The 21,328-nt window shown below is 47.6% G+C and overlaps 1 protein-coding gene across 10 annotated transcripts in view; it reads left to right on the top strand.

Annotated features, from left to right (window-relative positions):
• ABCA1 (ATP binding cassette subfamily A member 1) overlaps positions 1-21,328 on the top strand; it is a 183,375-nt gene that overhangs the window by 142,573 nt on the left and 19,474 nt on the right. For all 10 annotated transcript variants that reach the window (XM_089913478.1, XM_089913479.1, XM_089913480.1 and 7 more), the window contains 18 exons: positions 356-469; positions 1,454-1,625; positions 2,672-2,803; positions 3,673-3,815; positions 4,047-4,184; positions 5,022-5,242; positions 6,471-6,543; positions 7,503-7,705; positions 8,805-8,853; positions 9,046-9,159; positions 10,234-10,382; positions 12,059-12,183; positions 13,470-13,568; positions 16,050-16,239; positions 17,254-17,348; positions 18,576-18,608; positions 20,015-20,120; positions 20,973-21,047. In XM_089913478.1, coding sequence (XP_089769604.1) covers positions 356-469; positions 1,454-1,625; positions 2,672-2,803; positions 3,673-3,815; positions 4,047-4,184; positions 5,022-5,242; positions 6,471-6,543; positions 7,503-7,705; positions 8,805-8,853; positions 9,046-9,159; positions 10,234-10,382; positions 12,059-12,183; positions 13,470-13,568; positions 16,050-16,239; positions 17,254-17,348; positions 18,576-18,608; positions 20,015-20,120; positions 20,973-21,047 — 2,231 coding nt within the window. The remainder of the gene's footprint in view (positions 1-355; positions 470-1,453; positions 1,626-2,671; positions 2,804-3,672; positions 3,816-4,046; positions 4,185-5,021; positions 5,243-6,470; positions 6,544-7,502; positions 7,706-8,804; positions 8,854-9,045; positions 9,160-10,233; positions 10,383-12,058; positions 12,184-13,469; positions 13,569-16,049; positions 16,240-17,253; positions 17,349-18,575; positions 18,609-20,014; positions 20,121-20,972; positions 21,048-21,328) is intronic.

The raw sequence follows: 21,328 nt of genomic DNA, 5'->3' as shown, positions 1-21,328 counted from the left end.
CACATTGGATATGCAACTTTGTATCATACAGATCTGGATTCAAATTCTGAGTCCTCCACTTTACTGGCTGAGTGATCTTGAGTAGGCTACTTAACCCTCAGTTTCCTCATCTCTAAAGTGGGGATGATACCTGCCTCGTGGGGTTGCTGGAAAGATTCAGAGAGGTGCAAGATGTTTGTCATACACAGGAGATCTCAGCAAATGTTATTGCCTCTCCTCCCCCACCTCCAGTCCATTTTGTCCTGTCTCCAAAGGCTGTGTCAAGGAGAGAGTCAAGGAGGCTGTGTCTGGCTGGGACACCTCGGGGATGCCGGGGCGTTGCTGAGCTTTGCTCACACCTGTGCTTTGCTTTCAGGCCAATATGGAATCCCCAGGCCCTGGTATTTCCCTTGTACTAAGTCCTACTGGTTTGGCGAGGAAGGCAATGAGAAGAGCCAGCCTGGTTTCAGCCAGAAGGGAACATCAGAAAGTAAGTTCTGCTGACCCGCCCTCCCCTTAACTGCAGTGCAGCTGCCCCTACTGGCTGTGGGGGGCAAGGGGTGGCTCTCGGCCTGAAGAACCTAAAACCACCTTAGGGGCGGAGAAATCCCCTGAAGTGACCCTTTCCACATCCTCCCATGCATTTGTGTCCAGTGCTGTTGACTTATCGGGGAGTCACTATCTGGGCTTCTAAGGGACATTTCCTTTGTTCTCTTGGCTTCTAAATAAAGTGGCTCTTGATCTCTGCCTTCACCTCCGCCCACCCCATCCCCCCAAACACATATACACATACTTTTCATACTATCCTGACAACTAGAAAGAAGAGGTAAAGACAGCCGTGGTTATGGAGCCACAACCTCTCTGCCTGCCTTGTCCTGATGACAGATGCATGAGCCTGTGCAGGCTGACGCCAGGTGGCTGCCACAGAGTTTGTTCTGTGCTTCGTAATGTTCTCAGCCTGCATTACCCAGAGCGCACATCCCCTCCTGGCTTCTGACTGTAGGTAGTGATGCCCACAGTTGAGCAAAGGCGCTGCCTTCTGGGCTTTTTTGCTCAGGTTCTTGGAGGGGAGCTCTTTGTGTTCGGTATAGCTTCCTAAGTCGTTCATAAGTCGCTCCCCTGCTGATCTCTTCCGTGCCCTTCCCCCAGTCGCCAGTGGTGAAGTATGATGTTCCTTAGCATGGCTCACGAGTTTCCTTACCACCCGCCATTGCCCGCTGTGCCAGCTGCTTCACCTGCTCTTCCTTCTCTTCTTCCCCAGCCTCCTCTCTGCACCTTTATCACTGTATTCCCATCACCAACACTAGTGCCCAGATAGGCCCTAGATAAATATTTGTTGCCCGTCTGCCTGAGAAACCAGAACTAGCCGTGGAGAGAGGACACTTGTAAAAGTGCAAGCACAGCCCCCTGCGTCTTGACACTCCACTTGTCAGTGTCTTCTGTGGGCTCATTTCCATCCTGTGTCTTCTCACAGTCTGCATGGAGGAGGAACCCACCCACCTGAAGCTGGGCGTGTCCATTCAGAACCTGATGAAGGTTTACCGAGATGGCATGAAGGTGGCAGTTGACGGCCTGGCCTTGAATTTCTATGAGGGCCAGATCACCTCCTTCCTGGGCCACAATGGAGCTGGGAAGACCACCACCATGTAAGAAGAGGGTGTGGCTTTCTCAGAATCAGCCACAGGAAGCTTCTGTCCTACAGTTAGAAATTCATACCTAAGAACATTGCCTTGGTTAGCGGGCCGAGGGCAGAGCATATGAGGAATTGATGAATGTAAAAATATTATCTAATCACAAGAGTGCTTTCCAAATGCTGGTTTTTCTCTAGATATTATTTCTTCAGGTTAAAATAGGCTGGAGGCCTTTAGATGACCTTTCCCCTTCGGTTCTCAGAATTCTGCAGTATTTTTGGAACCTGAGACTGTGACAAGTCTGAGAAAGGGTCTCCTTTGGAGTTGGTTTGGTCAGAACTGTGAGGCAAGAATGTGGAAAGAGAGATTGGCTGTACTGGTGGGAGGAAGTAATTTCCAGGAACTCTGTCTCTAAGCAGATGTGAAAAACAGCTGGGAAGCTGGCTGGCTGTATGATTGCCTTCTCTGGGACCTATAAGGACCTTATAATGGACAGCTTCAGAAGGGAGCACAGGCTATAAACACACCAGAGTTACCTCAGTGGCTTTCAATGTAGTCCATCAGCCATTGCAGAGGGCATTTTGGTGGGGGAAGAGGTAATCTCTTCCTCCTGTTTTTCTTTTATATATTTTTAGCACACAAAATCAATATATTATGAACATTGCAGAAACTCTTTAAAAGGTGTGCAAAAATCCTAACTGCCAAACACAAAAATTACTTTTATCTTTGAATCATTTGTTCTGCTTTGTCCCTTTTACTTGGACGTGATTTTAAGCATAAAAAGAATATATGCTTTAAAGTGTACTTCCCATTGTAAATTGGAATCTTCATTTAAAAAATGCTTGTGCTGAAACTGCCATTTCCAACACATAGGCCCACTCCTAGCTGTTCACTGAAGCAGAGACTCCTTCGCTGTGTCGGGGTCTGTTGGAGTCCATTAGGAAGGAACGGGGCTGGAGGGTTGCTGCCTCTGCCGTCTGCCCGGACGCTGCCGCCTGGAGTGGAGCTTCAGGGCAGGAGGGCCAATGCTGACTCCTGTACTTTAACGTTTCTGTCCTTAGGTCAATCCTGACCGGGTTGTTCCCTCCCACCTCGGGCACTGCCTACATCCTGGGGAAAGACATTCGCTCCGAGATGAGCACCATCCGGCAGAACCTGGGGGTCTGTCCCCAGCATAACGTGCTGTTTGACATGTGAGTACCAGCACAGCCTCTTTGGAGGTGTGTCGTGAGTCACGGGTAGAGTGAGACTTAAGCATTTTACCACCTTTGGGGGTAGCAGGCCTCACCTTCCTGGATGTGTTGAGGGCAGGTCGTCCTCTGACGTTGGAAAGTAACAGAATTGTGGGATGGGGGATGTTATATCAGTCCAGCTGGCGGATGTAGGCCTGGGAAACGGTGCTGTCCGTTCCTGTCCTTCTGGAGTAAGGACATCCTCTCTCCCCGCACACCCTCCCTGAGACCACCACCGCTCTCACCTGGCAGTAGCTCAGGGCCCTTGATATGTGGGTCCCGTGTTTCCTGCTCAGAACTTTTGCCCCCGTTCAGCCTGCCCATCACCAAGCAGGGAGCCGCCATGGTGAGCAGAGAGAGACCTGAGCTCTGTGACCTTGGGCGAGGGCATTCCCCCTTCTGGGCCCCGGTTTCCTCACATCTACAGTGAGCAGCCCGGGCTTGTGTCCTCCACAGGGGCCCCCCTTCTCTCAGGGCTGAAGTCCTTCGAGGTTCAGGAGGGCTGCTCCAGGCTAAGGCCGAGGCAGCTCCTTGGTTGGTGGGGCCTTGGGGAGGGCCCTTTGAGGACCTGCCACTGCCTGATGCGCAGGGGCCAGGCCAGTGGGGAATCGGGTGGACGTGACCTGTCACCCTGCTGCTTTGGCTTCTCAAGTAGCTCATGTGACTGCTCACTGCTCACTGAATCCTTCCTGGAGATTATTTTTCAGAAATTGATAAAGTTAAAAAAAAAAAAAAGGGAAAGAAAAATGTGCCTGTCGTGTTCTGGGGGAGGAGGCACTGTGTTCTGTGCGTCCTGGGGGCCCGGAGCCGACCTGCCCCTCTGTCCCCAGGCTGACTGTTGAAGAGCACATCTGGTTTTACGCCCGCCTGAAAGGGCTCTCGGAGAAGCACGTGAAAGCAGACATGGAGCAGATGGCCCTGGATGTTGGTTTGCCGCCAAGCAAACTGAAAAGCAAAACAAGTCAGCTGTCAGGTGAGGCCCAGAGCTGCCTTCCTCATCCAGCGCACCGCCCCCCGCCGCCCCCGACTACACACACGCAGGAAATACAGCTGCCGCCGTGTCCCCGGCTTCCCCGGGGAGTGGGAGGGTGGGTCAGAAACGTGTTCCGGGCTTGTCCCCAGGTGGGCACCTCCATCCCTCTTTCGCCACCTCTACTGTCACTCACTGGGGCTGGCCCTGGATCCTGTCTCCTCTGTCCCATAGGTGGAATGCAGAGAAAGCTGTCTGTGGCCTTGGCCTTTGTTGGGGGATCCAAGGTTGTCATTCTGGATGAGCCCACAGCCGGCGTGGACCCTTACTCCCGCAGGGGAATATGGGAGCTGCTGCTGAAATATCGACACGGTAACTGATGTGTATTTACTCTGCCTTCTGGGCTGGGAGGCGGCGGGATGGAGGGCGGGCCTCTGGAAGAGTATCTCGTGGCTGTTCCTGCTAGAGCAACAGAATTGCTTTCAAGGAAAATGTGGAGCTGAGCTCTGAGCTCAGCCCTGGTATGCTAGTGGGAGGCCTGGTTTCCAAGACCCTTGAGTTTACACTTCATTCCCTAGGGGCCTGCAAGGAGAAGAGAAATGGGGATAAAGGGCATCCTCTGTGGGCCCCCAGGGCTCCCTCCAGCCTAGAACTTTCACATGTACAGTATAATTATGGTCTCCTATAGACTGAGAGTCCCAAGAGCCGAGGCTGTGTTGTCCTTCATCTCTGTCCCCACGTGGGGCACTAAACTTGTGTGCTGACAGAGTGGATGAATGGATGGGAGAGGTGCAGTCAGCTTAGAGGGGTAGAAGGTACACAAGGTGGTACAGTATGAGGGGCACGGCTTTGGAGTCAGCTTAAGCTGGCCCGAGACCTTGGAAAAGTCATTTAACTTGCCTAAGCTTCTTTATCTATAATGGTGGGAGTGCCCACCTTACAGAGGATTAAGTTAAATGAGAATGCACCTAGACCACGTAGCACACTGGTGGCATGTAGCAAGTTCCCAAATAAACATTCCCGTCCTTCATTCTGTGAGGGTGCAGCAGCCGTCCTCACAGCACTGCCATCCTGGGGGTCATGAGCACACAGGCCTCGGGGTCTTTCTCCCAGGCTTTCCCCTGCTCGTATTTCTGTAGTTCTGGCCACTGTGATGAGTGAGGACAGCAGGCCTCACCTGTGCCTCGTCCTTGTGTTTGTTCCCGGCAGGCCGCACCATTATTCTCTCCACACACCACATGGATGAAGCGGACATCCTGGGGGACAGGATTGCCATCATTTCCCATGGGAAGCTGTGCTGCGTGGGCTCCTCCCTGTTCCTGAAGAACCAGCTGGGGACAGGTTACTACCTGACCCTGGTCAAGAAGGATGTGGAGTCCTCCCTCAGCTCGTGCAGAAATAGCAGTAGCACTGTGTCGTACCTGAAAAAGGTGAGTTGCAGCCTCAGTGCTGGGCTGGTGCCGGGTCCGGGGAGTCGGGACTCATTGGCTGTGAGTGCCTTGTCCACATCTGCCCCATTCTGCCACCTTGACGCCACCATCTCCCTGCTCTGTGTCCCTTTGGAGTCACGTCGTACCTCCTACATGGAAATCTCTGGAGACTTCTGTTCCCATCGTGCTAGCTCTGTTGAATCCCATTTCCTTTTTCCTATGGAGACACAATGAGTGATGGAGAAGGCCCTTAGAGGACTTAATTTTGTTGAAGAAGAAAGACTTACCAAGAGTTAAGAGCCTTAGCTGAAGAATGCCCTGCTGTGCCTGCTCATTACCTTTAAATCTTATTGACCTTAACTTCTAAACTACAAAACGGCAAATATATATTGAGCACCGATTTCATGCCAGACACTCAGTCTGGCAGACTCTGGCCATAAAGGAAAATCATGATAATAGTTGCAGCATTGTTATCATTTGCAAACTTTTTTTTTTTTTAATCTATCATCTCAAAGTACGGAGCAACCCTGGGAAGAAGGTATTGCAATTATTATCCCAGATGAGAGAAGTGAGGCTTGTAGGGATTTGGTTTATTCAGGGTCACCCAGCAAGTGAATAACAGAGGTGGGACCAGAGCCCAATAACCAGGTACATTTTCCCCTGTACTGCAGTACATGCCTGAGATTTATTTGTGTGTGCAAACACTGGCACCCAAAACACTTACATCCCAACCTTGACCTCCTGTCCACTTATTTATCTTTTAACTAATGTCTTGTGAGTCAAAGTGCAGTCTGAGACAAGCAGCATCAGGATCACTTGGGAGCTCATTAGAAATGCGGAAACTTGGGCCCAACTCAGACTTACTAAATTAGAATCTGCATTTTAACAAGGTCCTCTGGTGAGGAAACACAAATTAAAGCTTGAGAAGCACTGAGCTAGATAACCAGGCAGGTAAATCCCACGCCCAAGACGGTCGATGAGGGCCTGGTTACGGCACTCACTGGCAGGCCACAGTTCTTTTGAGAGCTCTGCTTCCCGTGCACACAGCCCATGTGTCAGATCAGACAGTGGCCTCAGAAGCCAAGGCAGCCCAGTTGCATGCCTCCCAGGAGAAGCCCTTTGCTCCGTTTCTCACACGATAGAGCTTCTCGGAAGCCCCCAGGTGAAGGTGGTGGGGCTGCACCTTGCTCGGTCCCTGACCCATTCTTACCTCCTTCTTTGCCATCAGGAGGACAGTGTTTCTCAGAGCAGTTCTGATGCTGGCCTGGGCAGTGACCATGAAAGTGACACGCTGACCATCGGTAAGGACTCTGGGGTTTCTTATTCAGGTGGTGCCTGAGCTTCCCCCAGCTGGGCAGAGTGGAGGCAGAGGAGGAGAGGTGCAGAGGCTGGTGGCGCTGACTCAAGGTTTGCTGCTGGGCTGGGGCTGGGCGGCTGCGGGAGAGGGTGCAGCTTGGTGGCGGATCGGCCTAACGCTTGCCGGGGAGCCTGGGGCTTGGTCTGGGAGCTGGCAGGGCAGTGTCCCAGAGCGCTGAGATGATTGGGGGTGGGGGATCCCTTAGGGGAGTGGGTCTGGCTGCACACTGGACACTGGAGACCAGGGATGTGGAGCTGAGTAGCCAAGCTGATAGTGGAGGGATTGGGGTTCAGTGCCTAGGGAGGGTGAGTGCCCAGGAGAGGAGCAGCCCGCTAGATTTCCCTCAGGAGGTGTGTATAGGAGGCCAGTGTCACCAATAACACATATGGAACAGAAGCCTTTACCCTGGCCATGTCTTCCCCATCCTAACAGCTGGCTGTTCTCAGGAAGGCTCTGGCTCTCCTTCCATGCCCTGTTTGATTAACCCTCTATTGAGGGACATAGAAGGAGCCTCCTTTAAAAGGTTAGAGAAAGGTGAAGACTCTTTTACAGTTCCTTTAGTCAAGCTTTCCATTGAAGAATCCTAGCACTTAGGCAATAGCCACCAGGCTTTCCACCTCAGAAGGCCGGCCAGCCAGCCAGCCAGCCAGCCACCCACCATGCACTGAGGACCTACACTGTGCCCAGCTTTGGTGATACAAAGGTGAATAAGACCCAGCCCCCGCCCCCAGGAACTCTCAGGCCAGAGATGAACACGTGGAATGACTTCAGTGTCTGGACCATGTGTGCTCTGTGGGCAAGCGGGCTCCTAAGGAGTAAGCAAGGGAGAAGGTGGAGAGCGGCCGGCCCCTAATGGGGGGCCTCGGAGTTGGCTGAGCCACGTCTGTTCTTTGGTCCCTACAGATGTCTCCGCGATCTCCAACCTCATCAGGAAGCATGTGGCCGAGGCCCGGCTGGTGGAAGACATTGGGCATGAGCTGACCTACGTGCTGCCCTATGAAGCCGCCAAAGAGGGAGCCTTTGTGGAACTCTTCCATGAGATTGATGACCGGCTCTCAGACCTGGGCATCTCCAGTTATGGAATCTCAGAGACTACCCTGGAAGAAGTAAGTTTGGTGGCTGGCTGTCAGAATAGAGCAGGGCCAACGATCCCGGCACCAGACAGGCAGCCTGCGTGCCCACTGGGAATAGGATCACCGTGGACCCAGGCATTGAGTGCTTAGGTCGTTGGCATCTGGGTTGTGTTGGTTCCAGTTAACCCTTTAAGGTTGTAGTGGGAGATACAGGAAAGAAGTATTAGGATCGCTCCCTGGTATGACTGTGTCATGACCATGCATCGGAAATGGCCAACATTTATGGAAAATCTACTTGTGCCATGTGCTAACCTTGGTGTGTTTTGTTTTTTTCAATCATTGTAACTTCGTTTAATCCTCATAACAAGATGAGAAAGTTGACATTCAGGGACGCCAAGCAAGGATTCAGAATCAGGGGTTTTGGGCTTCAAAGCTCATACTCTATTACTGTGTAAGCAGTGCATCTCTTTAGAGAGACCTCAAGGGCTGGAAGGGGTATAAACTTGTCTGGCCCAGTAGTCTCCAGGTTTGACTGTGCAGCAGAATCATATGAGAATATTATTGACAATAAAAAATCCAAGGCTCAGCTCCAGGGTCTTTGAATCAGAATTTCTGGAGGTAAGGCCTTAATGTCTGTGCTTTTATTGCATGCTTCCTGGGCAGCGTCTGGGCAGATCAGAGTTTGGGAATCATTGGTCTAGTTCAGGTTGTTTTCTGATGTTGGAATCCCTGCCATAACATTTCTAGTGATGGGAACCCCTCCTCTCTTGATATCCTGTCTCGGATAACCTATCACAGTGCTAGCCTACTCAAAGATTTGGGGCCATAGACTTGGAAGAAGCCACTTGGCTCATTCCCTGTAGGTTCAGAACAAATTCCTCCTTCCGCAGTGTCCTCATGTCATAGCTTTAATTTGAAAATGATTGTCTGGATTGATAGCTCTCACCATTGGGGAAATGTTCTCTGGTAAAAACGGCTTCTCTCCCAAGTGACTCTGACAAAGTGTTATCAGTAAACGAGTCTTCTACGTTTTGTCTTTAGGGGCTAGCATACCATTCAGTCATGTAATAATCATGGCAGTTGCTCTCACAATGTGGTGCTTATGACACTCTCACTCACTCTTATTTTTCAGATATTTCTCAAAGTGGCTGAAGAGAGTGGGGTGGATGCTGAGACCTCAGGTAACGCTCCAGGGGGGCTGCGCATTCTCTGGGCTGTGCCCCCTGTAGGCTGTCTTAGCTCACCAGGCTTGTGCCTTTCCCTTCAAATTGTTTTATGACATTCTTACTTTGAGTGTATAGATTTGTTACAGATTCAGAGTTTGTTTTGCTACAAATAAAGTGAAACATGGGGTTCCTTCCTTTTGCCTTCAGATGGCACCCTACCGGCAAGACGAAACAGACGGGTCTTCGGGGACAAGCAGAGCTGTCTTCGCCCATTTACTGAGGATGATGCTGTTGATCCAAATGATTCCGACATAGATCCAGGTCCGTTTGGGCAAGATCTTCATTCCATTGCTGGAAAGTGAATTTCTCTCTTACGTTCTTCTCCGGTGTTATCTTTCGAGGTCCTTGAACCAGGATGACAGATGCCTACAGGGTCCAAAGGGAAGAGAGAGAATGAGAAAAGCCACTGTCCCCTTTTCAGGGTTGTGTATACAGTCAAACCTGAAAGAGCCTGTCCTCACTACTTCCTTCACTGCACTGAGATCGCTCTTTCAAGATACACACACATCAAAAGATGGCCCCTCAATCCTCTGAATCCGTTTCTTATCTTTTCTCGCGTTCATTAGGTGTTTAACTGTTGAATATATGTTCTCTGAAAGGACGGAAGATTTTGAAAGAGCGAGGTGCATTTGCTTTTAGAGTTAAGTGGACCCTTAGACTTAGCTGTTTTGGATGAGTGTGTCCCTGCGTATTTGACTGGGATGGAGAAGCGGGAGGCAGGAAATGAAGCAACTATTGGTAAGAGGTCAAGCCACCGCAGTTAGAAATGGTTTGTTTAAGACAAGGATTTCTATAAAAATTTTTCAGAACAGAAACCTTCCTGACTCTTCCATGCCTGTGCCATGTGAGTGTGTGACTCTCATATTCTCCCTAACTTCATACATCGTTAGTGCTTAGATCACTGGAATGTGTCCACCTGTTACCAAAAATATAATAAATGGGAGACAGAATGCTATTGTGTGTTCTCAAGTATGTCAGCCTACTTACATGGCCTGTTTTGTAGAATATTCTGTAAGAAATTGAGGATGACTTGATTCATCTGAATGGCTTGATGTAGCACCATTATGTGTGAACATCTCTCTTCAGCTGTCTCAAAGCACCTTCATTTTTCTCTGCTCATCAGATAAGAACCCAAAGGCAGGGACTGCTGCTGTCATACGTTTGGGGTCATCCCTTTTCCTTGGATGTGAATTTGTCACCAAGGCCCTTTACTCCTTTACTTTTACCTTCAAACGCAAGCCTCCAAGGTGGTTGCTGAAGATGCTGGAGGGAGGAGCGTGGGGATGTCAAAAATGCCTGATATAATAGGTGACCTTCAGTGTTGGCTTTCTGCAGAATCCAGAGAAACAGACCTGCTCAGCGGGATGGACGGCAAAGGCTCCTACCAGGTGAAGGGCTGGAAACTCACACAGCAGCAGTTTGGGGCCCTTTTGTGGAAGAGGCTGCTGATTGCCAAACGGAGTCGGAAGGGATTCTTTGCTCAGGTGAGAAGTGCTGTTCCAGGCCAAGGACTCAGCCTTCCTTGATGGGCTGCAGGCTCCCTGACCAGTGAAGACAGGGTAGCATCATTGTTATAAGATGGACACTGGAGCCAGATGATCTGTATTTCAATCCCAGTTCTGCTTCTTGCACTCATGTATCTGTTGCAGGTTACTTTTCTGAGCCTCAGTGTCCTTATCTGTAAAATGGGGATAATAATAGTATCTATGATATAATTGTTATGAAGATTAAAATGAGTAAGTGATTAGAATGGACCTCACATTAGTAATTACCGTGTGTTAGTTTTATCGTAAAGGAGCGTATAACAAGGACAAAGTTTGGAAAAACTGGCTGGACAAATTAAACTTTCATAACTTCAGAGATGATATGCCCAGATGCACTCAACATATGAACTTATTGGAAACTTTATTTTTCTCTAAGTTGATGTTTATCTGAAAACTGATAGAAAAGATAACCAGAGGTCAGACAAAAAAAAAAAGATAAACAGAGAAGACTCATTACACTCTTGCCTGCATGTCAGTGTTTGCACGCTAACTTGCTGGGTTAGGAGGGATGAAATTATTCTACTCTATAAAATCAAGAAGTATAAAGAAGTTACAGAGATTCTTCTCTACAGACTATGTGAGTAACGCACAGAATATGAGTTTGGAGCGCATAGACTTAGGTTTGAATTCTGGTTCTGCTACTTATTGTCTCTTTGGCCTTGGGCAAGTTACTTAGTCTCCCTGAGCCCCAGTTACCTTGTTTGTTGATTGGTGATAATGATATTACTACTTAGGGTTGTAATGATAATTAAATGAGATAATGCTCATACAGTTTTTTCCCATGGAATTACTCACCTAGTGATTAACTTTCTGCATTGAAATGCGAGAACATTAGAACCAGGGGCATCATTTGGATCTTTTTTTTTTTTTTAACGGATAAATTTCTCAGGAATAAATGGAAGGAGCTTAGAGTTTGCTTATAAAGTATGTACAAGTCATTGTTTTCAGAGAAGGTACAGGTGTAAAGTTTAAGGTGGTTTAGTAAGGATTTAGATTAATCATGCTTTTTGAGGCCATCGGGGGAAGAAATAGCTGCTCTTCCCTTTCCATGGAGACAGTGCTGTAGAGTGGTTTTATCAAAGTATGGGATCTGAATGGGTCACCTAGTCTGTCTGCAGATTACAAATGAGAAGACTGAGGCCATAGGGGATGTGACTTTACATGGATACGCTTATAGTAGAGAGAGAACAAAACTGCAGGTCTTCTGGCTTCTGGTCCAGGCTTCAGCTCTCAGCTTTTGTCTGAGCTGAGCTCATGGCCAGTGTGGTCTTTCTCAGGTTTTCAGGGAGGAGAGGGACCTGGTGTTCTAAGTCACTCTGACATGTGACCACTGTTTACTCTGTGAAGTTCTCAGCTTGGTGCCCCTGTCAGGGGGCCACAGCCTCTGGCCTTGTGTTGCCAGCTTCCAGAAATGCCCCGGAGGGAAGAGGTTTAGATTTCAGTCTCCATTGCTTCCAACCTGCCAAGAATGCCTTGGTGGAGCTGCGCCCTGTGCACACTCGAGTGATGGCTGGTTGGAGAGGCTGGCTGGACTCACGGGGCCTTGCCCTGTGGCCTTCTTTCTAACCCTTGTCCTTCTCCTGCGATTTCTCTTCCCTCCTACCCCCTGGTTATAGATTGTCCTGCCGGCTGTGTTTGTCTGCATCGCCCTGGTGTTCAGCTTGATCGTGCCACCCTTTGGCAAGTACCCCAGCCTGGAACTTCAGCCCTGGATGTACAACGAACAGTACACATTTGTCAGGTATGCGTTTGCCTTCTGCGCCCAAGGTGGGAGGAGACCTCAGGCCGACCAGGGTGTTTACTGTGCTGAGGGCCAAGGGGAGGGGGACTCGAGAGTTACACAGGGGCATGGATTTATCAGCTGTGGCTACAGCCCTCACACAAACTCATGTTAGATGCAACGGACAGCGGTGAACAAAACCTGAACTAACAGGCCAGTCCTGTTACCGCATTTAAACTCCATTCCTCTTTATACGCTGTTGTGAGGAACATATGTGTTTTATGTAAGTAATCTGCCCTTGCAAAAAATCTATGATTGAGCTATAATATATTTGGATTTTCATAGCTATGTCTTTATTCTGTAGTTGAACACATGGCTTCCATACACTCAGAGCATCGCACCTCCAGGTTCTTGTTTTCTGCATGATGCAATTTGTGTATTTATTATTTAGTCTTTTAGCTTATAGATAATAGCTAGCTAGTGTTTGTTTTTTAGACCAAATTACCAGCTACTCTGTAACAATGCAACGCTTCAAACAAAAGGACAAAGGAATTTCTGCATCACGTTATACAGGAGTTTTCCTCAGTCCCATAGTATTTGTAGATCTTTTGATTGGGGAAGCATGTCAGTGATGTCAAAGGGAAGCTTTAAAGAAAAAAAAAATATATATATATATATATATATATGTATATAATATAACATGTGACTCAGTCTCTTTTTGTCTAATCCCATGCTTCCTTCCTATTTAGTGAAGGTTTACTTTCTTCTTTCCTTTCCAAGCTGCTGACCTTGTATTGCCCGGGGCTGTGGAGCACATGGGCTTGTTTTGTGTTTGTAACCTGTGCTCATCATTACTTGTGTTTTCCAGTTGTCCGTGCAAACATTCAACCCATAACATCAGCCTGCCCTTTCCTAGAAAACCCCTGTGATCTATGCCTAATGGGTAATTGTGAAAGTACTTTTGAAATACCGATCTTTAATGAATTCATGTACTTCACACTAAAATATGTACGTAAATGTGTGTATATATGTGGGTGGGTGTGTACACATGCGTGTGCACATCTCTATACATATAACTTACTTACACAAGCTCCACTTTGGAGTGCTGTATGTTACCTTGATAACAAATATATGGCCAGAGGCTGAGTTCCTTGTGGGTGGGTTCTGTGTTTTATTCATTTCTGTTTCAAGAGTTTGGCACACAGGAAGCACTTAATAAAGTGTTTAATTAAAAAACAATTGCCTTTCTCCTCCCGATTCATGGTTTTAATGAATTGCTGAGCTGGCTGCCTCTCATGTACCTACAGTAATGATGCTCCTGAGGACGTGAGCACGCAGGAACTCTTGAGCGCTCTCACCGGAAATCCTGGCTTCGGGACCCGATGTATGGAAGGAAACCCAATCCCGTGAGTGCCACTTGAGCTGTGAGCCCCGCCGCGGCTGGCTTCTTGTGCTTGTCATCTGCTTTGATCTCTAAACTGCTTTTATCATTTGTATGCCGCATGGTGACTACCATCATTTGCCCTTTGAAACATTTTTTATTTTAAAAAAGTTAATATAGAGATTTAATCAGACCACCCAGGAACAAACATAACAAACTAGGAGAGTCTTCTAGCATCTTGCCAGGCAAATGACTATAGACGTTTGTTTACTGCTTTAGAAATGAATATTTAATTTAAATAGTACTTTATACTGATCCCTTTTCTCCAGCTCCTATACCTAAGTGCAGAGACAGGCTCCCATTATGTATAATTGGCAGTTTTATCAGCTGTTTCACTCTAAAAGCCTGAAAAGATGGCATCGTTTTTATAAAAATGGACATTTTCTTCTTTCAGAGTTGCGTATTTTTATCATATTCTCCTTCAAAGTCCTTTAAAAAAAAGTAGGCAATGTATAAATAAATTCAGTGAAATACCCATACGACTCTTAAGCGTATATGGGAGGAAGGCATGGCCAGAGATCTCTGTGAGTAAAGACAGTGAAGAGAGGTGAGGTGCTTCTGAGAGAACCCAGTGATGGCAGAGGCAGGTTCAAGTTTCTAGGCTCAGGTAGGTTGTTAACCACGGACTGAGGAATTATGGAGAGTGTGGGAAGGTGTGGAAAGATTGGAGAAGGCCTAACTTGAATGCCAGGTTTTGAAGCGAAGATAGTGAACCTGCAGGAGACAGACCAGTGAGCACACCGCCTGTGTGTGCAAGGTTTCAGAACAGATTGCTAAATGGATAGCCATGATGTACTTGTCAGCTCTTATCAATTGAGTACTTACTGAACATTTGTTAGTACTCAATACTTGCTAAGTGATCAATCCTGACAGTATCAGTTCCTAAAAACAAGGTGACCAAGGTGGAGACGGTCAGAGATTTCACAGGACTTCTGATGAGGTTCCACTTGGAAGTTCTCTGTAGGCGAGAGAGGAGAGTGAGATGAGGCAATAACGCAGGTAGGTGGACTCATCGCGTGCCAGCTTCACAGTAGGGACTCATAGATGGACGCCAGCCAAGGAAGGATCTGCAGGAGCCAGGCCTGCGTTGAGAGGGGCAGGCCTGACCTCACAGGCTCGCAGCCTGGGGGCAGAGCACCCACTGACGTGTACTGGGGTCCGTCTGATGTAAGGGGAGACTTCGAGGTTTTTCAGAAAGTAGTGGAACTGATCTCAGCCAGTGATCTTGTGAAGGTTTTAGAGCTTCAGGACGGCACCATCTTAGTCTGACTTTTCCATTTAGTCCAGGTGCTTTAAAGAGAGAACTAGAGGGCAATCCACAAAACTGTTCATTTGATAGAAGAACCATCTAAAGACTGTGGCTCTGCTTCAAACTGTAGAGTTTTGAAAGGGAAGGGATGTTAGAAATGCCTTGTTGAAATGGAAGGGATGTTAGAAATGCCTTGTTGAAATGTGACTTATTGAGACAAGTCATTTCATACTTTTGTTTCACTAGTGGAGAAAATAGGCAAGTGACTTACTGATGGTATCACAGTAATTCAGAGCTCAAGTCAGACGTAAAGGCCTGTCTTTAGTTACCTGGGATGCTTGCAAACAGCCTAGCTCTTCATGTACCGACAACTCTGACCCCTACGAACTGTGCCCCTCCCAATTCTCTACTCGTTTTGAAACATAAAGTGCATCCTGACACTCTCCACCAGGCTTCAGCACGTTGAGCATAAAATGCAGACTCCTTGCAGGCCTGTGTCCTGTGGCTCCGCCTCCCTCTCCTCCTCAGCTCCCATCACGCTCCCTTGTACTCATCACATTCCAGCCCCACTGCCTTCCTGTTGTTCCTTAAACGTAGAAGCTCAGGACCTTTTCGCCTGTGCTCTGTTGCTTCTGCTTGTAATATTTTCCCCCTGAATCCCTGCCTAGCTTGTTCTCTCCCAACATTTAGGTTTTGGCTGAAGTATATGACCTCTTCACATGGTCCTTTCTCACCAGTTACTCTGCCTCTATTTTGCTTCACTTCTGGCTGTCTAAGATCATATGGTTTAATTGTTTGTTCTCGAACTCTTTCCTGGGAATACAACCTCCATGAAGGTTGTATTTGTCTTTGTCTTCTCACCCCAAATTCTCAAATAGGCAGGACAGTGTCTGGTACATAATAGATGCTCAGTGAATGTCTGTTGAGTGAACACATGGGTGAGTGATTGACTGCTGGTGATTGGATTGACTTGAGTTCAGTATATGAGCATTTAGGCCCTCTTTGTGTTCCATCATCCTTCACTGTAAATGAGTCTGTAGCTTACAAGCCTATGGCAGCAGGGAGGGGGGCATCAAATAACCAAAAGGTGAGGGGATACATGCATGTTTGCAGTTGTTATTGATTGGTCCTGTGCTCTGAGGCAACAGGAGAGGTCAGGCCCTCTTGGGTAATCCTACCTTTGACGTCCCTTTGCAGAGACATGCCCTGCTCGGTGGGGGAGGAGGAGTGGACCACCACCCCCGTCCCCCAGACCATCACGGAGCTCTTCCGAAACGGGAACTGGACGATGGAGAACCCCTCCCCTGCCTGCCAGTGTAGCAGCGACAGAATCAAGAAGATGCTGCCCGTGTGTCCCCTGGGGGCTGGGGGACTGCCTCCTCCACAAGTGAGTCACTTTCAGTGTGTGACCGTTCAGGTGGGGTGCAGGGTGGGCTTGGGGAGAAGGAATGGGTGACCTGCCATGTCAGGAGGGTCTCTTTCAGTCTTGATTCTTGTCATAGGGAAAAGCGTGTGAGTTTTGAGAGGAGGGGCCTTGGAGCACATTGTTCCTGTATCTGAGGGAGCTTAGCCTGCTTCTCTCTTTTGAAGTCAGCCTAGTTTCCTTACTGGTTCGAGGTCCAACCGGAATACAACACTCTGGATCAATGAGCTGTGGAAGGCACACTGTGGACTCTCCCCCAGTGGTGGTGTCACGGGACAGACTGTGACAAGCCCAGCTTCATCTCTGCCTCTGCCACAGATGAGCTGGTGACCTTGGACAGGTCACGCTGAGTCCCTGGGCCTGTTTCCTCACCGCTGAATTAGGGAGGTTCGCCCATAAAACTTCTGTGGGTCTTACAACTCTGACATCCTCTGAAACTCTGAGTGTGGGAAACAGTTCTGAGCCATTTTTTCTGAGAATGATTTCAGGAAGAGGCTTGCTTTTGATGTCTCTCTGCTGGCTTATCAGCATCCAGGTTGCAGGGTGAGGAGAAGGAATTTCAAACGGTGTTGAAAACTTAAAGCAGTCCTTCCTGATTGCGTTTCTTTAAAATAAGAGCTCTTCTCTTCATCAGTATAACTCCAATGAACAAAAGAATTCACTAGGCATAGTCAATGGTGCTGCTCCCTGAAAACCTTTTGTAACCATAAAGAATGATACTTCACGGTTTATTCTGATACTTCATAGTTGTTCAGAATAAGTTGCTGGGGCTCTCCTTGGCTTGCCATAATGGCCCTGCTGAGAGCAGAGTGGACCAGACCTTGGTGGCTGGCTGATGGCAGAGCCTGGGCCCTGTGGGCAGTCTGGTCACACTGTGGTACATGTTTGAGGGACATGTGTCATTGTTGTCCTTGATTTGTTTTCTATTCCAATTCTGGTCCATAAAGACACATGCACTTGGTTTTTCTGTGATAACAGAGAAAACAGAACACTGCGGACATCCTTCAGAACCTGACGGGAAGAAACATTTCGGATTATCTGGTGAAGACATATGTGCAGATCATAGCCAAAAGGTCATTATTTACTAAACTTGGCGCCTGCTTAATCATTACTGACCAGAGGAAGTAAAAGCCAAAAAAAAATAGTAGATTGAGTAGTGGGGGGAACATCACATTTTGACCTGATGTTGTCTTTTGGAAGTTTAGGATATTCTTTCAAACTAGAAAAGATGATGGGAAGTATTATGAACATTCAGCTTCAAGACTGAGGTTGCATGGTTCCAGGATGAAAATAAATCTGGATTCAAATTCTAACTGCTGCTTATTAGCATTTTTGACCACGGGCAGCCAGTTATCCTATTAAAGCCTTAGGTTGTATAAAATGTGATAATAGTGTTGCTCTTATTAGTTTGTCATGAGGATTAAATGAAACGATACATGTGAAGTACCTCTCATGGATGGAATGAATGATAATACACGGCATTATAAAGAGAGCCCTGGCCCAACTTAACGGCCCGTCTTGGCTGTGGAGCCTTGCAAGAGCCATATAGCTTCCTGGGGCCTGGGATGGGAATCGTCCCTTTGTCCAACATATCCGTGCCACAAATGCTACCTGCACACGCCCTCTTGGTTATCAGATTGACTGTCACTGTATTGCAGTACTTGTGTTCATGTAACCCTTATTTTATATAATAGTGGCCCTATTGACCTTCAGAGAAATTAACAGGAGACATAGGAAAAAACATAGTATATGTAGGGGTTGGTATTATCCATGGTTTCAGGCATCCGCTGGGGGTCTTGGAATGTATCCCCTCCAGATAAAGGGGGACTGCTGTATTTAGCTGATGCTCAGAAAATGTTTGTTCTAGCTTCCTTCCTATCAGCTTGGTTAGTTGGGCCCCTAAGTTAGGAGTTCTAGTGACTTTTAATGACAAGGGTATTCTTGAATGACAGTTACTGTGAGTTTTCAAGAAAGAGTCATAACCTCTCCATCTGTCATCCATAATTGACCTATTATTTTGAATTTAAAAAAGTTTCTAGTTTGATCACCTCTGTTGGTTTTTAAGTTGTTTTAAATATAAGGCATGACCTTCATATAAATCATAAGGTTTTAATATGGGGAGAAGAAAAGATGCTGATTAGAACTTCTTTCCATTGGCAAGACCCTACAGCAGCAGCCCGACCGCAGGGTTATTTCTGTCCCTTTGTTGTATCCTCAAGTAGATATTTACTCCTTTCTCATCATCAGGAATATGTTTCTTTGGACTGATTTCTGGTTTCTTTGTCTTTGGCCTTCGGCAGCTTAAAGAACAAGATTTGGGTGAATGAGTTTAGGTAAGTTGACCTCGCTGTGCCTTCTTTTCATTTTCCTTGACTCCTAAAGTTCAGGAGGATGAATTTGATGCAGTTTTCTTGGATCCCGGGAAGATGTTAGTTTAGGGATTGTTTTTCCGTTAGCATTTCTGCTCAATGCCCAGCTGCCACTTCAGAGGCCTTTGGAATATTTGGCACACTGATGTCCTTGAGGAGATTTTAGAAGTTCCTTGTGGGTCTCTAGGGACTTGACAGGAAGCACGATGTTTTGAGGGAAAACCTATGCTAGTTAAACTTACCAAATCAAATTCCTAGGAGTCCTAGTGACTCAAGGACAATTTTTCAGGTCATTGGAATAACCAAGGAGGTCTTAGATGAAATAAGAGGCATCAAAACCGTCTATATTCATTGTATTTCAACTCATTTATCCTTCTGAGTTTTTTTTTTTTTTTTTTTTTTGCGGTACGCGGGCCTCTCACTGTTGTGGCCTCTCCCGTTGCGGAGCACGGGCTCCAGACGCGCAGGCTCAGTGGCCATGGCTCACGGGCTTAGCCGCTCCACGGCATGTGGGATCTTCCCGGACCGGGGCACGAACCCGCGTCCCCTGCATCGGCAGGCGGACTCTCAACCGCTGTGCCACCAGGGAAGCCCCTTCTGAGTTTTTTTTTAAATAACAATGTTTCTATTAGAAAATAAAACCAGAGTCCCATCAGGATAGCAAGAATCATTCTCTCCTCTGCTGCAGTCAGGCTGTCTCCGACCCACCCTCCACCTCCACCTCCACCCCTGCCCATATCCCTCTAAGTTTTGGAGGAGCAGATGGGACTGGGGAAGAAAAGAAGGAAGGATCCTTGAAGCCCATCAGTTCTCATGAGAAATGAGACACCTTACATGGCTGCCTCAAAACTTGGCTTTGTCCCTGCCTCTCATCTTCCTTCTTTGCCTTTTCTCCAAGAGCCAGGACTTACTGAGTAACTGAGCAGGGCGGAATCAGGACCTTTTGTGGTTCTGCTATGGAAGAGCCATGGCCTGTCTCTAAACCCTTTCAGGCCTCTCTGGTCAGTGTCTTCACTGCTCATCCTGACTTCCCATCTGCTTGCCTGGAGACCTAGGTTCAGGCCTGAGCCACCAGGGGTAGGAGGAGCATCTGTGAGATGAATGAGCATTCTTTCCTCAGCATCTCAGATGTCTCACTCTATGTATAATCAGACCCAGGTCCCTCCCGCTTGGGCAGGAGACAGAAGAGTTAAGAGATTACCAGAGTCCATCAGAGGAGGCCAAGGTGGAACTTTCTCTGAGTCTTACTTGGGTTCGACTTTGAACAGGCAGTTCATCTAAATGAAGCATCACATACTTCGGTGGCGTCTGTTGCTCAATGTTATTGGACCCCACACCGCCTGTGTTTTAATATCAGGCTGTTCTTTTAGGTACGGTGGATTTTCCCTGGGTGCCAGCAATTCTCAAACACTTCCTCCGAGTGAAGCAGTTAATGATGCCATCAAGCAAATGAAGAAACACTTGAAGGTGGCCAAGGTACAGTGTCCATCCCCAGACATGTCAGAGAGAAAATGAGTTGCTAGTACATGGGAGTAGTTGGCAGGTAGATGATCACCTTGCAGCTTATTGTTTAAGACTTTCAAATACAAAGCCATCACTGGGCATTTAGTGATCTTGGGCCAGCCAAGACTGAGCTACTCAGTATGTTATTTACTACCTGAAAGTGCAGATCAAAAACAAATGCAGAGATTTTAAATCGCTCAATAACTTAAGCATAGCCAGTGGATAAATAAACTGGGCATCAAACATACTTTTCTGAAACAATCTCTGGTTAGACAGGAAATGAATCATTTTCTTTAAGCTGGCAGCTAGTTTTAGCACCTAATAAGCATTCACTTCATTTATCTGTATCTCAAGTTCCCCATTTCTAAGTTTGAATTGGCGGGGGGGGGGGGCGGGGGGGTCAGGTGATATGGCCTCTAGGGTCACAGACGGCAGGGATTGTCTTAGAGTCTGAATCTCTGCCCTTGAGGCACAGACCCCATGTCTGATACATCTGCATATTGAGTGTAGTTCTGGGTCTTAGGAGGATGTCAGGGGAGCGCAGTGAAGAATCCTCAGCCAGGCATCTACATCTTGGGACTTTGAGTCACAGGGTTTCCCTCTGGTTCCTTTAAGACCTGTGGCTCATGGCAACAGCGCTGCTTTAGAAATCTGGTCCCTTGCTTCTCAGGAGCCAGTTACTCAGTGGCTTCAAGGTTCATTTCAATGAACAACGCAGTGGCAGTGTTGCCCTTCTCAAGGTTGTCCCGTTGTGCACAGACCCCAGACTTCCTGTTGCCCTCCCCTGTGAACCATCCCACTGAGGCAGCTTTCTGTCATTCACAGGACAGTTCTGCAGATCGATTTCTCAGCAGCTTGGGAAGGTTCATGACAGGACTGGACACGAAAAATAACGTCAAGGTAAAGCCTTTGTTCCAGTAGCTTTTTTTTTGTTTTTTTTTTGGCCGCTCATTGGTGCTTGAGGGATCTTAGTTACCCAGCCAGGGATTGACCCCGGTCCCAGGGCAGTGATAGCACCGAGTCCTAACCACTGGACCAGGGAATTCCCTCCAATAGCTTTTTGATCAACAATAATCCCTATGTTCCCCCGAAGTACTTTCAGCTCATGATAACATTGATTCATGACAGAAATATCTCTTAATTTTACAATATGATGATGAAGAGAACTTGCTTTGCCACCA

This window comes from Delphinapterus leucas, chromosome 6 (genome assembly GCF_059928025.1).
Source record: "Delphinapterus leucas isolate spDelLeu-1000000601 "Yukka" chromosome 6, BTC_Dleu_Yukka2, whole genome shotgun sequence".
Lineage (NCBI taxonomy): Eukaryota > Metazoa > Chordata > Mammalia > Artiodactyla > Monodontidae > Delphinapterus > Delphinapterus leucas.
The sequence above is the reverse complement of the archived record's forward strand: the minus strand, read 5'-3'. Positions and strand labels throughout refer to the sequence as shown.